Here is a 22,312-nt window from a genome sequence, read left to right on the forward strand (position 1 = left end):
TTGACATGGCAAGTTATATTACTTACATTGTCAAAGTACACATATAACAACAATGGTGGGACCAACAGCAATAAGGCATCAATAATATAGTAGGAGTAGTAGTGGAAATGGTATTACCATTTACAGCAACTACAACAACAATATTAATGAGAATAATAATACATTAAAGCAGTAGTAGTAGACCAGTCTCAACCTGACTGAGAAGACACATGACATGGTATGAAAACCAAAACTAAATGGGGAAATATTATTGACATTACATTGCACTGGTCCTCCCTCAGGTTGTGGCAGGAGGACACATATTTGGCTGCCAAAACTGCACATTTAGTCTTTTATAGTTTAAAATTATTTGTACTGAATGATCATTTTGGGAAAGAAAGATTCTATTAGGTCTGAGTATTTGTCACAGTGTAATAGGAAATGCAGCTCTGTCTCTACCTCTCCCCTGGAGCAGAGTGACCACAGCCTGTCCTCTCTGGGCAGCCAGGTTTGTCTGTGATGACCAGTCTCTATAGCCAGACTGCTCACTGAGTCTGTACCTAGTCAGTGTTTTCCTCAGTTTTCTATCAGTCACAGTGGTCAGATAGTCTGCTACCATGTACTGTCTGTTTAGAGACAAATAGCATTGAAGTTGACTTAGATTTTTTGTGGTGTCTTTCCAATAGGTGAGTGCTGTCCTGAGGCTCTATGTAGCTGGTTTGGGCTAGTGATCTGAGCATCAGAACCGGCTGAGGGGACTCTTCTCTTGTTTCATCTCTTGACATTGTAGGGCTGTGTGATGATATTTTTCAGGGATGCTTATATGTTCTATTCTAATAAGGAGGGCTATTGGCCCAATTCTGCTCTACATGAGTTATTTTGAGGTTTTCTTTGCACTTCAAAACTCTGCATGCAGTATTTTGATTGGATGTTTGTCCCATTTGGTAAATTCATTATTAGAGAGGGGACCCCATACTTCGCTGCCATTTTGAGCCAGATTCTAATTGGAATTTCCATTTTAATGTTGCTTATAATGACACAGAATGCTCTTGCTTTGTCTCTCAGCTCGTTCACAGCCATGTGAAAGCTACAGTGGGGCAAAAAAGTATTTAGTCAGCCACCAATTGTGCAAGTTTTCCCCCTTAAAAAGATGAGAATCCTGTAATTTTCATCATAGGTACACTTCAACTATGACAGACAAAATGAGGGAAAAAAATCCAGAAAATCACATTGTAGGATTTTTAATGAATTTATTTGCAAATTATGGTGGAAAATAAGTATTTGGTCACCTACAAACAAGCAAGATTTCTGGCTCTCACAGACCTGTAACTTCTTCTTTAAGAGGCTCCTCTGTCCTCCACTCGTTACCTGTATTAATGGCACCTGTTTGAACTTGTTATCAGTATAAAAGACACCTGTCCACAACCTCAAACAGTCACACTCCAAACTCCACTATGGCCAAGACCAAAGAGCTGTCAAAGGACACCAGAAACAAAATTGTAGACCTGCACCAGGCTGGGAAGACTGAATCTGCAATAGGTAAGCAGCTTGGTTTGAAGAAATCAACTGTGGGAGCAATTATTAGGAAATGGAAGACATACAAGACCACTGATAATCTCCCTCGATCTGGGGCTCCACGCAAGATCTCACCCCGTGGGGTCAAAATGATCACAAGAACGGTGAGCAAAAATCCCAGAACCACACGGGGGGACCTAGTGAATGACCTGCAGAGAGCTGGGACCAAAGTAACAAAGCCTACCATCAGTAACACACTACGCCGCCAGGGACTCAAATCCTGCAGTGCCAGACGTGTCCCCCTGCTTAAGCCAGTACATGTCCAGGCCCGTCTGAAGTTTGCTAGAGAGCATTTGGATGATCCAGAAGAAGATTGGGAGAATGTCATATGGTCAGATGAAACCAAAATAGAACTTTTTGGTAAAAACTCAACTCGTCGTGTTTGGAGGACAAAGAATGCTGAGTTGCATCCAAAGAACACCATACCTACTGTGAAGCATGGGGGTGGAAACATCATGCTTTGGGGCTGTTTTTCTGCAAAGGGACCAGGACGACTGATCCGTGTAAAGGAAAGAATGAATGGGGCCATGTATCGTGAGATTTTGAGTGAAAACCTCCTTCCATCAGCAAGGGCATTGAAGATGAAACGTGGCTGGGTCTTTCAGCATGACAATGATCCCAAACACACCGCCCGGGCAATGAAGGAGTGGCTTCGTAAGAAGCATTTCAAGGTCCTGGAGTGGCCTAGCCAGTCTCCAGATCTCAACCCCATAGAAAATCTTTGGAGGGAGTTGAAAGTCCGTGTTGCCCAGCAACAGCCCCAAAACATCACTGCTCTAGAGGAGATCTGCATGGAGGAATGGGCCAAAAAAGCAGCAACAGTGTGTGAAAACCTTGTGAAGACTTACAGAAAACGTTTGACCTCTGTCATTGCCAACAAAGGGTATATAACAAAGTATTGAGATAAACTTCTGTTATTGACCAAATACTTATTTTCCACCATAATTTGCAAATAAATTCATTAAAAATCCTACAATGTGATTTTCTGGAATTTTTTTTCTCATTTTGTCTGTCATAGTTGAAGTGTACCTATGATGAAAATTACAGGCCTCTCTCATCTTTTTAAGTGGGAGAACTTGCACAATGGGTGGCTGACTAAATACTTTTTTGCCCCACTGTACCTGTGTTGCTGATATTTAGTCCTAGATTGATCTCTCTCTCACTGCAACCCCCCCCCTCTCTCTCTCTCTCTCTCTCTCTCTCTCTCTCTGCCTCTCTCTCTATGCTCCTCTCTCTCTCTCTCTCTCTCTCTCTCTGCCTCTCTCTCTATGCTCCTCTCTCTCTCTGCCCCTCTCTATCTCCGTCTCTCTCTCTGCCCCTCTCTTTCTATCTCCATCTCTCTCTCTCTCACTGCATCTCTTTCTCTGCCCATCTCACTCTCACTGCATCCCCCCTCTCTCTCTCTCTGCCTCTCTCTCTCTCTGCCTCTCTCTCTGCCTCTCTCACTGCATCTCTCTGTCACACACTGCATCTCTCTCTGCCCCTCTCGCTCTCACTGCATCCCCCCCTCTCGCTCTCTCTCACTGCGTCTCTCTCTCTTTCTCTGCCCCTCTTGCTCTCACTGCATCCCCTCTCTCTCTCTCTCTCTCTCTCTGCAGCTTTTTAAAATTTGTTTCGTTTACACCTTAAGTATTTCACTGCAACTACATCTGGGACTCTGTGCAAGTGACTAAATCATATTTCTCTCTACCTCCCTGTCTGACTCATGCTCCCATCTCTCTCTGTGTGTTTCAGCACAATAAACCCCCTCTACTCCTTTGAGGACAACGCTGACTACATCTATGATGTCATGTGGTCCCCTGTGCACCCGGCTCTGTTTGCCGCTGTGGACGGGATTGGCCGGCTAGATCTGTGTAACCTCAATAATGACACAGAGGTGACTGTGTTTCTGAATGTGTGTGTGATATGGAGAGAGAAAGACATGTCTCATTCTTTGTCACAGTATTGCATGTGTGTGTGTGTGCCCTCATCCGTGTGTTTGTGCTTGTTTGTGTGTTTGTATCCGTCTTTGCGTGTGTGTCAAAGCGTGTCCCCAGGGCGTCTCATGTTGGACTGGAGCCAAACCACACAGCCCAACACCAGCATTCCCAGCAGCCACCTCTTTGTGTGGGCGTTCCCTTCCCCACAAGCTCTCCCTAAATCAGCCCGGTGACATCTCCTCACCCACTCCCACCAAACGCACCATCAACGCTTCCACAACCATCATCATAACGCTCCCTTCTCCTACCCACTGAAACCTTGTGACAGCAATGCTCAAAGGCTCCCACAACCATCATCATAACGCTCCCTTCTCCTACCCACTGAAACCTTGTGACAGCAATGCTCAAAGGCTCCCACAACCATCATCATAACGCTCCCTTCTCCTACCCACTGAAACCTTGTGACAGCAATGCTCAAATGCTCCCACAACCATCCCATCCACCAAACACCCCCTCAACATTCCCTAACACTCCCCTCTCCTCCCCACTCAAAAGCTGTGACACCAGTACTCAAATGCTCTCACAACCATCATCTAACGCTCCTCCAACCACCCCATAAGGCTCTCCTCCACTCCAACCCTGTCCCACCAGCTCACAGCTGTCCACAGACCACTCTTCTTCGTCTTCTTCGGTCCTAAGATAAAAATACACCTTTTAGATCTGAGCAGCAATTTGATCATCTCACTTGACCCTTGTTGGCTTCTATCCATCATGTCATCATGTATACGTCCCAAATGGCACCCTATTCCCTATAGTCTACTACTTTTGACCAGAGTCCATCCAAAATGGCACCCTATGCACTACATAGAGTGTAGGGTGCCATTTGGGTTGCAGCTATAGTGATTGATCACAACTGAAGAGATATTTAAGAGTTATTTCTGGCATGTATTGTTGGGGTAAAGCTCTGCTAGGTTACACCATCAGTAACCTCATGGTGCCAATATGTTGCCTTTCTAGCCCAGTCCTTGGTCTTTGCCTCGCCTTCTTTGGCAAGTCTACAATCACTACGTAGCAGTGATTGACATCTAGGTACCTCACCCATAGGTAGGAGGGGACGTGCCTGATCAGAAAACCGATGTTGAATTTCCGAATTGGTTTAAATTAGGTTAGCTTAGGGGGTTAACGTTAGGGTTATGGTAAGGTTAGGTTTTAGATTTTGGCTAGTTGGTCTGTCAATGGGATGCTGGTCACAAAAGTCCCCTTAGGCCAGGATTTAATTCAAGGCGCTTTATTGAACAGCACACTAGACAGCCGAACAATGCACCTTTTAAAGGCATTTTCCACAACGTTTGCGTAGATCACGTTCACAGTAACCGCTGTACATGTCAGGTCAAGCGTAAATGAAATGAGGTCACTGCTCTATAACATGCATCGGATTGAATCCAAGCCTTAGTCTCTCCCAGGTAGGAGGGCTCCCTCCAGTACTGTCCTGTCACAACAAACTAAACCTTCCTAAGGTGGAGTAACTAAAACACTGCCCCTCTTCCCCAGAGGCTACTGCCCTCTGTCTACGTTGAGTTACTGAGGGGCGAGGAGGGGCGCTGGGGGGCACAGAGGTCACCCTTTCATGGCTCAGGTCAAAAGTGAGATGAAAGGGGCGACCGCTCCCTCTCTTTTTGGCATTTCCACGGATACCATGTCCACAGACCCTCCTCTCTAATTATATATCTGGTCCATGATTGATATTCTCTCTCTGTCTTTTTCTGTGTGTGTGTGTGTGTTTTTGTCTTTACCTCTCCCTTTCTCCACCATTCCTCTCTCCCATGTTTAACCCCTACCCCCGATCCAGCTCCGTGATAGTAGCTGTGACATTTGGGCCTTGGGGTTTGCCCTTTTGGGACTATACCATTGGTTCCATTGTATCACTCAAGCACAACTAGCTAAAGATATCCAATGCTGTTTGAACCCAGGTCTGATGGACAGACACACACCCTTAATCCCAGTCTCTAACAGGGACAGGGGACTGGAGAAGGAAAGAGATTGAGTGTACAGTGGGCCCTGGTCAAACGTAGTGCACTATATAGTAAATAGGGTGCCACTCAGCCACTCCTTCCTTCAGTCTATCTCACGTCCCAGCCCTTCAGCAACAGTGTAGTCTGGAGGAAGAGTTCATTAAGGTTGGACTGACTTCTCCAACAATGTGCTTTATGAGAAACATTTGGAGACACACACACACACACACATACAAATACACACACACCCTCTCTCTCTCTCTCTGAAACACACACACACACACAAACACTGCTAGATAGATAGAATGCGAGGAGCCCACAATGTTGCAACAGTCATCATAACGGCATTAGCCTAGCGGTGGAGGGCCTGGTTCTAATTTCCCCTTCACAAACACACAGCCGCTAGTCTGGTGGAAGCTTCCAGTCAGTCTAATAGCAGCCAGTCTGTGGTTAGCCCTGCTCTGGAGCGGGGAAGCTGTCGTATTAGCCGACGTGATGCCGAGGTTTCTGTCTCCAACGACGACATGTGTCATAAACTAGTCCTATCTGTCAAGTGCAATAGTTCTTCAGCAGGCCCTGATAGCAGACATGATCATATATAGACTGGTCCCAGATCTTGATTGTGCTTTAGACAACCCCTCTGGCTGGACTGCAATAGCTAATGCACATACTGATCTGGGATCAGGCTATTACTCTGGGTCTATGTCCCAAATGGCACCCTATTACCTACATTGCACTTCTTTTGACAAGAGTCCTATGGGTCCTGGTCAAAAGTGGTGCACTATGTAGGGAATAGGGTGCAATTTGGGACGCATCGTGGATCATCTGTGTTCATTCCTCCTGAGCAGCCTATAGCCTCCAGGCTGTCCTGAGTGTAGTGGAGGGCTCTATGAAGATTTATATGGCTCATTAAAAGTTTCATATTGTTATTTCACATGGAGCTGAAGTAGCCATAGTCTACTGTATGAAGACATCAGTCTGTCTGAGAATGTACTAAACATGCACCAATCTGCTGGTGCTAATGTTATTATACTATTACCGCTATGAGTGAAACCTGAAATAGTAGTGTTGAGTTTTTTGCCACTGTCACCTTCGCTTGCTCTTTGGCAGTTCTAGGAAGGAGCATGTTTGTAAAACTGTAATTAATATACTATGCAGGTGAAACTGGATGGATGGGTGGATGTATGAATTGATTAATTGACTGTTGTAACCCTGTGTGCCCAAGGCACCACAGCCAGTGTGACTATCGAGGGAGCCTGCGCCCTGAACAGGGTACGTCGGGGGGCAAGGAGGTAGCCGTGGGTGACTCGGAGGGCCGTCTGTGGATCTACGACGCAGGAGAGGTATGATATGAACAAATGGCACCCTACATAGTGCACTACTTTTGACCTGGGCTCATAGGGTGCGTTGTGTATGGAATAGGATGCCATTTTACTGAGTAACAAGAACAGTCTGTAGAGTCTTAAGTCATAAAGGTCCAATGCAGCCATTTTTATCTCAATATGAAATAATTTCTGGGAAACAATTAAATATCTTACTGTTTTTTTTAAGTTTATTAAAATGGTCAAAAACAAACAAAAATATCTTCTTCGCAAAGAGCTCAAGCAAGAATTTTGCTAGGACTGTCTGGGAGTGGTCTGAGTTAGGGCCTAATTGGACGAGCATAATGGGAGGAATATGTAACCTGGAAACGAGATGTTATTGGCAGAGTGTAACGGTTTTCTTCCAGGGGTGAAGGAGAGGACCAAAGTGCAGCGCGGCTAGTGTTAAACATGTTTAATAAAGAACAAGTAAAACACTACAAACAACAATACAAAATAACAAATGTGCAAAAACCGACACAGACCTATCTGGTGCAGACAATCACAGAGACAGGAAACAAACACCCACAAAATCCCAACACAAAACAAGCCTCCTATATATGATTCTCAATCAGGGACAACGATTACCATCTGCCTCTGATTGAGAACCATATTAGGCTGGACATAGAAACAGACAAACTAGACACACAACATAGAATTCCCACCCAGCTCACGTCCTGACCAACTAAACACATACAAAACAACAGAAAACAGGTCAGGAACGTGACACAGAGAGGTTTGAAACTCTTTGTTATTGGTCTATTAACTTATACCACCTGGTGATGTTGCCAGGCAGGTCAAAACTACATCCCACCAAAAGAGGCAAACATTTCAGGCTCTTTTCAATCAGCTCTAACACTAAAACGGCCTTATCGTAATTTTCTCAATTCCACAGTATTATTCCTACCTCATTGTGTGCATATAAAACACAGGAGATCATGTTTTCGACTGCACTGGGCCTTTAAGTATACAACCCGTTCTTTTGGAAAATGTCCTCTAAGCTCCATTTAAGGGCCTAGTACGTGGTTAATCTCTTTTACTGTGTGTTTATTAACCCGTCAGGCAGCATTGCCATGAATGTTTGTATTTGAATTTCTCTTCTATTCTTCCTATATCCTTCGTTCTTTTAAAACGGCATCCACATGACTTTTACCTCTACCGCAAAGTCTTTTTGGGCTGTGGCTTGTGCTTTGTGTGTCCTCTGTAATGTGGTAATTGGAGAGAGGCTGGGTTTAACGTGTGGTTTCTCCATGTCTTTGTCCCAAATGGCATCCTATTCCCTATTTAGTGCACTAGTTTGACCAGGGCTCTGGTCAAAAGTAGTGCACTATGTAGGGAAATAGGGTACCATTTGGAACTATCTCCTCTCTCTGGCGGCCTCCAGTGAAGTTTGAATGGTCTTTATGTCCTGAAGAGAGTGAAGCTAGCAAACTCCTAAAAAGAAAGAAAGAAAAGAGCTAAAACTAGAATGGATTGGGGGGCTCCTGAGTGGCGAAGTGGTCTAAGGCACTGCATCTCAGTGCAAGAGGGGTCCCTTCAGGCCCTGGTTCAAATCCAGGCTGTATCACATCCGGCCATGATTGGGAGTCCCATAGGTTGGCGCACAATTGGCTCAGTATTGGCCGGGGTAGGCCATCATTGTAAATAAGAATTTGTTCTTACGTGCTTCTACACCTGCATTGCTTGCTGTTTGGGGTTTTAGGCTGGGTTTCTGTACAGCACTTTGAGATATCAGCTGATGTACGAAGGGCTATATAAATATATTTGATTTGATTTGTTCTAAACCTCTTTCAGCTAGGGGGAAGAATTTTTATGTTTGGAAAAATAACGTTCCCAAGGTAAACAAACTATTTCTCAGGTCCAGATGCTAGAATATGCATATAATTGACAGATTAGGATAGAAAACACTCTAAAGTTTCCAAAACTGTCAAAATATTGTCTGTGAGTATAACAGAACTGATTTTGCAGGCGAAAACCTGAGGAAATCCAACCCGGAAGTGCCTTTTATTTGGAAAAATCCCTGTTCTATTGCCTGCCCCTCCTCCATTTAAAGGGGTATCAACCATATTCCTTTTCCAATGGCTTCCTCAGGCTGTGACCAGGCTTTAGACATAGTTTCAAGCTTTTATTTTGAAAAATGAGCGAGATTTTTCAAAACGTGTCAGGTGTCCTTTGATTAGTTCCTGCACGCGAGAAATGTAGCTCGACATTTTCTTTCTCTGTAGTATTGAATAGGTTACCATCCGGTTGAAATATTATCAATTATGTATGTTAAAAACAACCTGAGGATTGATTATAAAAAACGTTTGACATGTTTCTACGAACATTACGGATACTTTTTGGAATTTTCGTCTGCCTTTCAGGCCCGGAACGAGCCTGTGGTTTTCTGAACATAACGCGCAAACCAAATGGCGGTTTTTGGTTATAAAACTAATCTTTATCGAACAAAAATAATATTTATTGTGTAACTGGGAGTCTCGTGAGTGCAAGCATTCGAAGATTATCAAAGGTAAGCGATTCATTTTATTGCTTTTCTGACTTTCGTGACCAAGCTAATTTGCGGCTAGCTGTTCTTACTGTTTTGTCTAGTGATTGATAAACGTACAAACGCTTGGATTGCTTTTGCTGTAAAGCATATTTTCAAAATCTGACACGATAGGTGGATTAACAACAAACTAAGCTGTGTTTTGGTATATTTCACACAATATTATAAATATTTTTTGTATTTCTTTTTAATTTGGCGCTCTGCAATTCAGTGGTTGTTTACGAAAATGATCCCGCTAAAGGGATCCGTGCAGCAAGAAGTTCTTAACTGACTTGCCTAGTTAAATAAAGGTTACATTTTTTGAATTTTTTATAAAAGGTCTAGCAATAGTGCAACATATGGGGAAATGGAATTGTGGATTATCAAGAGTCCTGCTGAGCTGTTAGTTATAGGCTACGTCCCAAATGACACACTATTCCCTATATAGTGCACTACTTTTGACCAAGGCCTATGGGGCTTTCGTCAAAAGTTGTGTACCAGTGTGTAGGGAATAGGGTGCAATTTGAGACATATTGAAGATCTCAATTGAATAGTCCTCACGTCCTTTCTCCTCTGGCCTTCTCATCCAATGGGTTTTGAGAAGGAGACGAGGGGAGAGGACATAAAGATCTTCCCTCTGTCATAGTAGGCTGTTTATGGTTCAATTACACTGCTCAAAAAAATAAAGGGAACACTTAAACAACACAATGTAACTCCAAGTCAATCACACTTCTGTGAAATCAAACTGTCCACTTAGGAAGCAACACTGATTGACAATACATTTCACATGCTGTTGTGCAAATGGAATAGACAACAGGTGGAAATTATAGGCAATTAGCAAGACACCCCCAATAAAGGAGTGGTTCTGCAGGTGGTGACCACAGACCACTTCTCAGTTCCTATGCTTCCTGGCTGATGTTTTGGTCACTTTTGAATGCTGGCGGTGCTTTCACTCTAGTGGTAGCATGAGACGGAGTCTACAACCCACACAAGTGGCTCAGGTAGTGCAGCTCATCCAGGATGGCACATCAATGCGAGCTGTGGCAAGAAGTTTTGCTGTGTCTGTCAGCGTAGTGTCCAGAGCATGGAGGCGCTACCAGGAGACAGGCCAGTACATCAGGAGACGTGGAGGAGGCCGTAGGAGGGCAACAACCCAGCAGCAGGACCGCTACCTCCGCCTTTGAGCAGGAGGAGCACTGCCAGAGCCCTGCAAAATGACCTCCAGCAGGCCACAAATGTGCATGTGTCTGCTCAAACAGTCAGAAACAGACTCCATGAGGGTGGTATGAGGGCCCAACATCCACAGGTGGGGGTTGTGCTTACAGCCCAACACCGTGCAGGACGTTTGGCATTTGCCAGAGAACACCAAGATTGGCAAATTCGCCACTGGCGCCCTGTGCTCTTCACAGATGAAAGCAGGTTCACACTGAGCACGTGACAGACGTGACAGAGTCTGGAGACGCCGTGGAGAACGTTCTGCTGCCTGCAACATCCTCCAGCATGACCGGTTTGGCAGTGGGTCAGTCATGGTGTGGGGTGGCATTTCTTTGGGGGGCCGCACAGCCCTCCATGTGCTCGCCAGAGGTAGCCTGACTGCCATTAGGTACCGAGATGAGATCCTCAGACCCCTTGTGAGACCATATGCTGGTGCGGTTGGCCCTGGGTTCCTCCTAATGCAAGACAATGCTAGACCTCATGTGGCTGGAGTGTGTCAGCAGTTCCTGCAAGAGGAAGGCATTGATGCTATGGACTGGCCCGCCCGTTCCCCAGACCTGAATCCAATTGAGCACATCTGGGACATCATGTCTCGCTCCATCCACCAACGCCACGTTGCACCACAGACTGTCCAGGAGTTGGCGGATGCTTTAGTCCAGGTCTGGGAGGAGATCCCTCAGGAGACCATCCGCCACCTCATCAGGAGCATGCCCAGGCGTTGTAGGGAGGTCATACAGGCACGTGGAGGCCACACACACTACTGAGCCTCATTTTGACTTGTTTTAAGGACATTACATCAAAGTTGGATCAGCCTGTAGTGTGGTTTTCCACTTTAATTTTGAGTGTGACTCCAAATCCAGACCTCCATGGGTTGATAAATTTGATTCCCATTGATCATTTTTGTGTGATTTTGTTGACAGCACATTCAACTATGTAAGAAAAAAGTATTTAATAAGAAGTATTTAATATTTCATTCATTCAGATCTAGGATGTGTTATTTTAGTGTTCCCTTTATTTTTTTGAGCAGTGTATATTATTTTCTAAATCAATGATATCATTACCGGTACAGTATATTCTAGTAATATTACACCACCAGGTCGTTTATGTAAAAAACGAATTTGTTCTCAAAGACACCTGGTTAAATAAAGATGAAATAGATATTCTGGCATATAATGATATACTTTAATATCCTGAATTGCATTTTCAGGGGATAAAATATCCCTGGTGTGTGAGATGGCATACACACTGAGATGTACAGAAATATATGGAATGAATATGTGGATAGTTTCTTGTCACTGTTTTGTTTTGTGTTCATGTAGCGTGACCTCGTTAAGTGCTCAGTAAATACCTTAATTGGCTTTCCTTGTAACTTATAATTGATTGTAATTCCCTTAAAACTATACCATGGGTGCCAGCGGGTTTCTGCTTTAGCCAACTTGACTTGTCGCCATCTTGCCAAACCACATAGCTAGAGGCGTTGAATACAAAACAATCAGATACCCAGGTCTATAAGAGATGTTCCTTAGCAAAACTCAGAGGCTATATGAAGCACTACAATATCCAATCGTAGATCTTCGTAGAACAATAGGCTATGACATGACACACTCTCCCTCTCTGGTTACATTTTTCTATTTTTCTTTTCTTTAGTGTTATTGACTTTATGTTTGTTTATTTGTAACTCTGTGTTGTTGTTTTTGTCACACTGCTTTGCTTTATCTTGGCCAGGTCACAGTTGTAAATGAGAACTTGTTCTCAACTGGCCTACCTGGTTAAATAAAGGTGAAATAAAAAAATACTTAAAAAAAAAATGCTCTTCTGTGCTCTCCTCTTCCCTATTTAGTGCACTACTATGGGCTCTGGTTAAAAGTAGTGCACTAAATAGGGAATAGGGTGCCATTTAGGACCCCTGGTGTACTCTAAAAGCTCTGGGCCTTGTCACAGAAAACATCTTAAGTGTTTTCCTTAAGGGTTTACCTTAAGGAATAATTACCTAAGGGAATTGTTTAAGAGCATTGCATAAAGCCCCTCAAATATTTATTAAGGTAAGAGCATACAGCGCATTTTCCACATTTTCTTACATTACAGGTGTAACGATTGTCGTCTGGAGAAGGAGAGGAGGACCAAGGTGCAGCGTGGTAAGTGGTCATTTAAAAATAAAAAAATACGAAAACACTTGACAAACAACAAAAACGACAAACGAACAGTCCTGAAAGGTGAAACAAAACACTAAACAGGAAACAACCACCCACAAACAAAAGTGGGAAAACAGGCTACCTAAATATGGCTCCCAATCAGAGACAACGATAGACAGCTGCCTTTGATTGGGAACCACACCAGGCCAAACACACAGAAACAGAAAACCTAGACCTACAACATAGAATACCCAGACATAGAATACCCACCCACATCACACCCTGACCAAACTAAAAATAGAAACATACAAAGCAATCTACGGTCAGGGCGTGACAACAGCCTTATTCTAAAATTGATTCAATTGTTTTTTTCCCCTCATCAATCGACACACATTACCCCATAATGACAAAGCAAAAACTGTTTTTATAAATGTTTGCGAATGTACTTATAATAAAACACTGATATCACATTTATATAAGTATTCAGACCATTTACTCAGTACTTTGTATTCAGGCCTCTTGACTTTTTCCACATTTTGTTACGTTTCAGCCTTAATATAAAATTGATTAAATCGTTTTTTCCCCACATCAATCTCCAAACCCCAAACTCCAAATATTAAATATTTAAAAAAAAAAATGAAATATGACATTTACATAAGTATTCAGACCCTTTACTCAGTACTTTGTTGAAGCACCTTTGGCAGCGATTACAGCCTAGAGTCGTCTTGGGTATGACGCTACAAGTTTGGCATGCCTATATTTGGGGAGCTTCTCCCATTCTTCTCTGCAGATCCTCTCAAGCTGTCAGGTTGGATGGGTAGTGTCGCTGCACAGCTATTTTCAGGTCTCCAGCTATTTTCAAGTCCGTGCTCTGGCTGGGCCACTCAAGGACATTCAGAGACTTGTCCCGAAGCCACTCCTTCGTTGTCGTGGCTGTGCGCTTAAGGTTGTTGTCCTGTTGGAAGGTAAACCTTCGCCCCAGTCTGAGGTTCTCAGCGCTCTGGAGCAGGTTTTCATCAAGGATCTCTCTGTATTTCGCTCCATTAATCTTTCCCTCGATCCTGACAAGTCTCCCAGTCTCTGCCGCTAATAAATATCCCTTGAGCATGATGCTGCCACCACCATGCTTCACCGTAGGCATGGCGCCAGGTTTCCTCCAGACGTGATGCTTGGCATTCAGGGCAAAGAGTTCAAACTTGGTTTCATCAGACCAGATCATCTTGTTTCTCATGGTCTAAGAGTCTTTAGGTGCCGTTTGGCAAACTCCAAGCGGGCTGTCATGTGCCTTTTACTGAGGAGTGGCGTCCATGTGGCCACTCTACCACAAAGGCCTGATTTGTGGAATGCTGCAGAGATGGTTGTCTTTCTTGAAGGTTCTCCCATCTCCACAGAGGAACTCTGGAGTTCTGTCAGAGTGACCATCGGGTTCTTGGTCACCTCCCTGACCAAGGCCCTTCTCACCCGATTGCTCAGCTTGGCCGGGCGGGCAGCTCTAGGAAGAGTCTTGGTGGTTCCAAACTTCTTCCATTTAAGAATGATGGAGGCCACTGTGTTCTTCAATGCTGCAGACATTTTTTTGGTACCTTTCTCCAGATCTTTTTCCTCGACACATTTCTGTCTCTGAGCTCTACGGACAATTTCTTCGGCCTCATGGCTTGGTTTTTGCTCTGACATGCACTGTGGGACGTTATATAGATAGGTGTGTGCCTTACCAAATCATGTCCAATCAATTGAATTTACCACAGGTGGACATCAATCAAGTTGTAGAAACATCTCAAGGATGATAAATGGAAACCGGATGTCCCTGAGCTCAATTTCGAGTCTCATAGTAAAGGGTCTGAATACACTTGTAAATAAGATATTTTTGTTTTTTATTTTTAATACATTTTCAGAAATGTCTAAAAACCCGTTTTCGCTTTGTCATTATGGGGTATTGTGTGTAGATTAAATTTTTATTTTTTACATTTATTTAACTAGGCAAGACAGTTAAGAACAAATTCTTATTTTCAATGACGTCCTAGTAACAGTGGGTTAACTGCCTTGTTCAGGCGCAGAACAACTGATTTTTACCTTGTCAGCTCAGGGATTCGATCTTGCAACCTTCCGGTTACTATTCCAACGCTCTAACCACCAGGCTAGCTGCCGCCCCAAAAGATTGATTACTTTCCGAATGCACTGTACATAAGGGGTTTTACGGTAGTTTGAAGGCATACAGTTGAAGTCAGAAGTTTACATACACCTTAGCCAAATACATTTAAACTCAGTTTTTCACAATTCCTGACATTTAATCCTAATAAAAATTCCCCGTCTTTGGTCAGTTAGGATCACCACTTTATTTTAAGAATGTGAAATGTCAGAATAATGGTAGGGAGATGTCACGACTTCTACCGAAGTCGATGCCTCTCCTTGTTCGGGCGGTGCTTGGCAGTCGACGTCACCGGTCTTCTAGCCATCATTGATCTATGTTTCATTTTCCATTGGTTTTGTCTTGTCTTCCTACACACCTGGTTCCAATCCCATTCATTATATGTTGTGTATTTAACCCTCTGTTTCCCCTCATGTCCTTGTCAGAGATTGTTTATTGTTATGCTCGTGTTTTATGGATTGGTGTGCGACGGGTTCTTGTACCCACGTTTAATTTTATTATGGACTTTGGTTTTGGAGCTTTTGTTTTAAGTTATTAAACTACTCCATTATACCAGGTTTGATTCTCCTGCGCCTGACTTCCCTGCCACCTACACACACTTCATGACAGGAGAATGATTTATTTCAGCTTTTACTTCTTTCATCACATTCCCCAGTGGGTCAGAAGTTTACATACACTCAATTAGTATTTGGTAGCATTGCCTTTAAATTGTTTAACTTGTGTCAAACGTTTCAGGTAGCCTTCCACAAGCTTCCAACAATAAGTTGGGTGAAATTTGGCCCTTTCCTCCTGACAGAACTGGTGTAACTGAGTCCGGTTTGTAGGCCTCCTTGCTTACACACACTTTTTCAGTTCTGCCCACAAATTTTCTATAGGATTGAGGTCAGGGCTTTGTGATGGCCACTCCAATACCTTGACTTTGTTGTCCTTAAGCCATTTTGCCACAACTTTGGAAGTATGCTTGGGGTCATTGTCCATTTGGAAGACCCATTTGCGACCAAGCTTTAACTTCCTGACTGATGTCTTGAGATGTTGCTTCAATATATCCATATAATTTTCGTACCTCATGATGCTATCTATTTTGTGAAGTGCACCAGTCCATCCTGCAGCAAAGCACCCCCACAATCAATCAATCAAGTTTATTTTATATAGCCCTTCGTACATCAGCTAATATCTCGAAGTGCTGTACAGAAACCCAGCCTAAAACCCCAAACAGCTAGTAATGCAGTTGTAGAAGCACGGTGGCTAGGAAAAACTCCCTAGAAAGGCCAAAACCTAGGAAGAAACCTAGAGAGGAACCAGGCTATGAGGGGTGGCCAGTCCTCTTCTGGCTGTGCCGGGTGGAGATTATAACAGAACTATGCCAAGATGTTCAAAAATGTTCATAAGTGACAAGCATGGTCAAATAATAATCATGAATAATTTTCAGTTGGCTTTTCATAGCCGATCATTAAGAGTTGAAAAACAACAGGTCTGGGACAGGTGGCGGTTCCATAACCGCAGGCAGAACAGCTGAAACTGGAATAGCAGCAAGGCCAGGCGGACTGGGGACAGCAAGGAGTCACCACGCCCGGTAGTCCCGACGTATGGTCCTAGGGCTCAGGTCCTCCGAGAGAAAGAAAGAGAGAAGGAGAAAATTAGAGAGAGCCAAGATTGTCAATGTTCATAAATGACAAGCATGGTCAAATAATAATCAGGAATAAATGTCAGTTGGCTTTTCATAGCCGATCATTAAGAGTTGAAAACAGCAGGTCTGGGACAGGTAGGGGTTCCGTAACCGCAGGCAGAACAGTTGAAACTGGAATAGCAGCAAGGCCAGGCGGACTGGGGACAGCAAGGAGTCATCATGCCCGGTAGTCCTGACGTATGGTCCTAGGGCTCAGGTTCTCAGAGAGAGAGAAAGAAAGAGAGAACGAGAGAATTAGAGAGAGCATACTTAAATTCACACAGGACACTGGATAAGACAGGAGAAGTACTCCAGGTATAACCAACTGACCCTAGCCCCCCGACACATAAACTACTGCAGCATAAATACTGGAGGCTGAGACAGGAGCGGTCAGGAGACACTGTGGCCCCATCCGAAGATACCCCCGGACAGGGCCAAACAGGAAGGATATAACCCCACCCACTTTGCCAAAGCACAGCCCCCGCACCACTAGAGGGAAATCTTCAACCACCAACTTACAATCCTGAGACAAGGCCGAGTATAGCCCACAAAGATCTCCACCACAGCACAAACCAAGGGGGGGCGCCAACCCAGACAGGAAGATCACGTCAGTAACTCAACCCACTCAAGTGACGCACCCCTCCTAGGGACGGCATGAAAGAGCACCAGTAAGCCAGTGACTCAGCCCCTGTAATAGGGTTAGAGGCAGAGAATCCCAGTGGAGAGAGGGGAACCGGCCAGGCAGAGACAGCAAGGGCGGTTCGTTGCTCCAGAGCCTTTCCGTTCACCTTCACACTCCTGGGCCAGACTACACTCAATCATATGACCTACTGAAGAGATAAGTCTTCAGTAAAGACTTAAAGGTTGAGACCGAGTCTGCGTCTCTCACATGGGTAGGCAGACTGTTCCATAAAAATGGAGATCTATAGGAGAAAGCCCTGCCTCCCGCTGTTTGCTTAGAAATTCTAGGGACAATTAGGAGGCCTGCGTCTTGTGACCGTAGCGTACGTATAGGTATGTACGGCAGGACCAACTCGGAAAGATAGGTAGGAGCAAGCCCATGTAACGCTTTATAGGTTAACAGTAAAACCTTGAAATCAGCCCTTGCCTTAACAGGAAGCCAGTGTAGGGAAGCTAGCACTGGAGTAATATGATCAAATTTCTTGGTTCTAGTCAGGATTCTAGCAGCCGTATTTACATTTACATTTACATTTACGTCATTTAGCAGACGCTCTTATCCAGAGCGACTTACAAGTACATACATTCATACTTTTTTGTACTGCTACTTTTTTGTACTACTACTATTTAGCACTAACTGAAGTTTATTTAGTGCTTTATCTGGGTAGCCGGAAAGTAGAGCATTGCAGTAGTCTAACCTAGAAGTAACAAATCCATTTTTGGACAGAAAATGTCTGATTTTTGCAATGTTACGTAGATGGAAAAAAGCTGTCCAACATGATGCTTCCACCCCCGTGCTTCATGGTGGGGATGGTGTTCTGCAGCTTGCAAGCCTCCCCCTTTTGCCTCCAAACATAACAATGGTCATTATGGCCAAACAGTTCCATTTTTGTTTCATCAGACCAGAGGACATTTCTCCAAAAAGTACGATCTTTATCCCCATGTGCAGTTGCAAACCGTAGTCTGGCTTTTTTCTGGCGATTTTGGAGCAGTGGCTTCTTCCTTGCTGAGCAGCCTTTCAGGTTATGTTGATATAGGACTCGTTTTACTGTGGATATAGATACTTTTGTACCTGTTTTCTCCAGCACCTTCACAAGGTCCTTTGCTGTTGTTCTGGGATTGATTTTCACTTTTCGCACCAAAGTACGTTAATCTCTAGGAGACAGAACGCGTCTCCTTCCTGAGCGGTATGACGGCTGCGTGGTCCCATGGTGTTTATACTTGCGTATTATTGTTTGTACAGATGAACGTGGTACCTTCAGGTGTTTGGAAATTGCTCCCAAAGATGAACCAGACTTGTGGAGGTGCACAATTTTCTTTCTGGGGTCTTGGCTGATTACCCATGATGTCAAGCAAAGAGGCACTGAGTTTGAAGGTAGGCCTTGAAATACATCCACAGGTACACCTCCAAATGACTCAAATGATGTCAATTAGCCTATCAGAAGCTTCTAAAGCCATGACATCCTTTTCTGGAATTTTACAAGCTGTTTAAAGGCACAGTCAACTTAGTGTATGTAAACTTCTGACCCACTGGAATTGTGATACAGTGAATTATAAGTGAAATAATCTGTCTGTAAACAATTGTTGGAAAAATTACTTGTGTCATGCACAAAGTAGATGTCCTAACCGACTTGCCAAAACTATAGTTTGTTAACAAGAAATTTGTGGAGTGGTTGAAAAAGTTTTAATGACTCCGAGTTTTAATGACTCCAATCTAAGTGTATGTAAACTTTCAACCTCAACTGTATAGCAAAAATAGTATCTGGTTACCATGGAGATGGCCTCATTCACTGGCTAAAGTTTCCTCAAAGAGATCGCTTTAATTTTGTGAAATTGCAAACTAGAACTTCTACAATCAAGACAGGATAACCAAATTGCTTCAGAAGATAATAAACCACGTTTCTTATAGTTACGTTTTTCTCAACTTGTTTATATTACTTTCTAGTAAGTCAAGCTAGCTTAGAGTTGATATAGCTAGCTAGCTAGCTTTGTAGCCATGGATTGTGCTCCTTCCATTGTTTAGCTAAGTAGCTAGCTAGCTGGTTGATGTTTTCCTTTTGAAGCTAACCAGAGCAGATGAAAGCAACATTCACCTCCACAAATGCTGTTTAGATTGATATCCATACTGAATGATGCAGTTAAGGGACCTCATGGGCACCCTTAACTTTTTCACTTAATTTAAGGGGGATGTTCACCTTAAAATGTTTTGTGCAACAGAATTAACTTTAAGGAAACTTAAGGGAAAAGATAAAGGGGGAAATTAACTTTGTTTTATGCAACCGGGCCCTGCCTGGTCGCGGTCCCCTCCCACCTCCTTATTGCTGGTTAATTATAGCCTGCAGAGTGGTAACCGTGGTGACAGCCTGGGTGGCAGCCACGGCAACTAACCAAGCGGGCTTCTCATTTGACTATCACCGCAGTGCTCCGCCATGAAACGTTACGAGAAGTCACAGTCACATAGAACTTGTAACGAATGAAACATAGATATGAGTGTAACGAAGATCGTCACTTGACGATTGACTAGATCAGCATGAAGCTTCAACTAAAAGCTCCAGAAGTATTATTTGTGGTGTCCTCTTTCCTTGAGGGTAGAACATAGACAAAACCGTACATATACTGGACTGTATTTGCTCATGAGGCTAAACCAGCCAATCTGATCCTGACAAAGACTCAGTAATTGATTAAAACATCATCCTTAGTATATGAAATACCATTGGGGGTATGGATACCAGTGTGAGTGGATACATTGTTTTTCTCTCTGTGTTACCTCTCAGCTGGCAGTGCCCCACAGTGAGGACTGGGCACACTTCACCCACACCCTGATGGAGCTCAAAGCCAACCGAGCCGATGGGGAGGAGGAAGGGCCTGTGGAACTGACGCCATAGGATTGGATGGATCACCTACCGTGGGATCCAATGGGATCACCATCCAAGCGCCGACAGGCACAGAGGCTGGATCCCCTAGTGATCTTCCCAATCAGAAGGCTTTGTTCTTACACCTTTATGACATCATTCCACACACCTATCTAAGCAGCAGCATGTATTCTAGACTCCGCCCCTTCAGTCTCTGTGACAGCTACTAAACAGCGGTACGTCCAGGCTAGGACCTCCTTCTCTACTCTATTTGCATCACTGTTTTTGGGGGGGATTTATTTTGTAGTAATTTGTTAATGTACGTTAGTTGTATGAGACTAACTAGAGAACATCTAGCTTCTTTTCGTTTTATTAATTGATTGATTTACTTAATTTATGTGGTCAGTTGTCATTCAGCGGTATTGCTTATAACCTAAATGAACTTCATATCAAATCATAGGTCCTACTACAATTGTGAAGCCCTATAAAACTAGCAGTGAGAACTGTTAGACCGGGCCTATGGAGCTCTATATTGTCATGTTTCAAAAGTCTCATGTTCACAGTGCTTTTGTTGTGCTTTTCTCTGTACCCAACCCCCTGCATGCATGCATGCAACACATTTACGGATTCATACAGCTTCCTAGACATGTCAGCATATGTTGTGGATGTATGGAACTGCTTTATGTAAATGTTATAGGACTATAATGTACAGTTGAAGTCGGAAGTTTACATACACCTTAGCCAAATACATTTAAACTCAGTTTTTCACAATTCCTGACATTTCATCCAAGTAAAAATTCCCTGTCTTAGATCAGTTAGGATCACCACTTTATTTTAAGAATGTGAAATGTCAGAATAATAGTAAAGATAAGTATTTATTTCAGCTTTTATTTCTTTCATTACTTTCCCAGTGGGTCAGAAGTTTACATACACTCAATTAGTATTTGGTAGCATTGCCTTTAAATTGTTTAACTTGGGTCAAACGTTTCGGGTAGCCTTCCACAAGCTTCCCACAATAAGTTGGGTGAATTTTGGCCCATTCCTCCTGACAGAGCTGGTGTAACTGACTCAGGTTTGTAGGCCTCCTTGCTCGCACACGCTTTTTCAGTTCTGCCCACAAATTCTATATAGGATTGAGGTCAGGGCTTTGTGATGGCCACTCCAATACCTTAACTTTGTTGTCCTTAAGCCATTTTGCCACAACTTTGGAAGCATGCTCGGGGCCATTGTCCATTTGGAAGACCCATTTGCGACCAAGCTTTAACTTCCTGACTGATGTCTTGAGATGTTGCTTCAATATATCCATATAATTTTCCTCCCTCATGATGCCATCTATTTTGTGAAGTGCACCAGTCCCTCCTGCAGCAAAGCACCCCCACAACATGATGCTGAAACCCCCGTGCTTCACGGTTGGGATGGTGTTCTTCGGCTTGCAAGGCTCTCCCTTTTTCCTCCAGAGATAACGATGGTCATTATGGCCAAACAGTTCTATTTTTGATTCATCAGACCAGAGGACATTTCTCCAAAAAGTACGATCTTTGTCCCCATGTGCAGTTGCAAACCGTAGTCTGGCTTTTTTATTGCGGTTTTGGAGCAGTGGCTTCTTCCTTGCTGAGCGGCCTTTCAGGTTATGTCAATATAGGACTCGTTTTACTGTGGATATAGATACTTTTGTACCGGTTTCCTCCAACATCTTCACAAGGTCCTTTGCTCTTGTTCTGGGATTGATTTGCACTTTTCACACTGAAGTACATTCATCTCTAGGAGACAGAATGCGTCTCCTTCCTGAGCAGTATGACGGCTGTGTGATCCCATTGTGTTTATACTTGCGTACTATTGTTTGTACAGATGAACGTGGCATCTTCAGGCATTTGGAAATTGCTCCCAAGGATGAACCAGACTTGTGGAGGTGTAAAATTTTACGTGAAATAATCTGTCTGTAAACAATTGTTGGCAAAAATGCTTGTGTGATGCACAAAGTAGATGTCCTAACCGACTTGCCAAAACTATAGTTTGTTAACAAGACATTTGTGGAGTGGTTGAAAAACGAGTTTCAATGACCCCAACCTAAGTGTATGTAAACTTCCGACTTCAACTGTACGTATGTGAGGGTTATTGCACTGTTCAATGGCTACAGGCCTAAGCAACAAATTGTGGTTTAGCACGTTATTTCGTGTAAGTGCTACGTGAACTGTAATGAACAAAAGAGACATATTGTAAGCCGCTGTCTATCGTGATATCCGCCAATAAATC

General features: G+C 43.6%; 1 protein-coding gene across 1 annotated transcript in view; it reads left to right on the plus strand.

Moving 5' to 3' along the window:
• LOC120022027 (cytoplasmic dynein 1 intermediate chain 1) overlaps positions 1–20,092 on the plus strand; it is a 464,568-nt gene extending 444,476 nt beyond the window's left edge. Inside the window, 6 exon segments of the mRNA XM_038965825.1 lie at positions 3,289–3,297; positions 3,299–3,436; positions 6,088–6,091; positions 6,720–6,761; positions 6,764–6,828; positions 19,982–20,092. Coding sequence (XP_038821753.1) covers positions 3,289–3,297; positions 3,299–3,436; positions 6,088–6,091; positions 6,720–6,761; positions 6,764–6,828; positions 19,982–20,092 — 369 coding nt within the window.
• The last annotated feature ends 2,220 nt before the right edge of the window (positions 20,093–22,312 follow it).

The sequence above is a fragment of the Salvelinus namaycush genome, chromosome 27 (genome assembly GCF_016432855.1).
Source record: "Salvelinus namaycush isolate Seneca chromosome 27, SaNama_1.0, whole genome shotgun sequence".
Classification (NCBI taxonomy): Eukaryota; Metazoa; Chordata; class Actinopteri; order Salmoniformes; family Salmonidae; genus Salvelinus; species Salvelinus namaycush.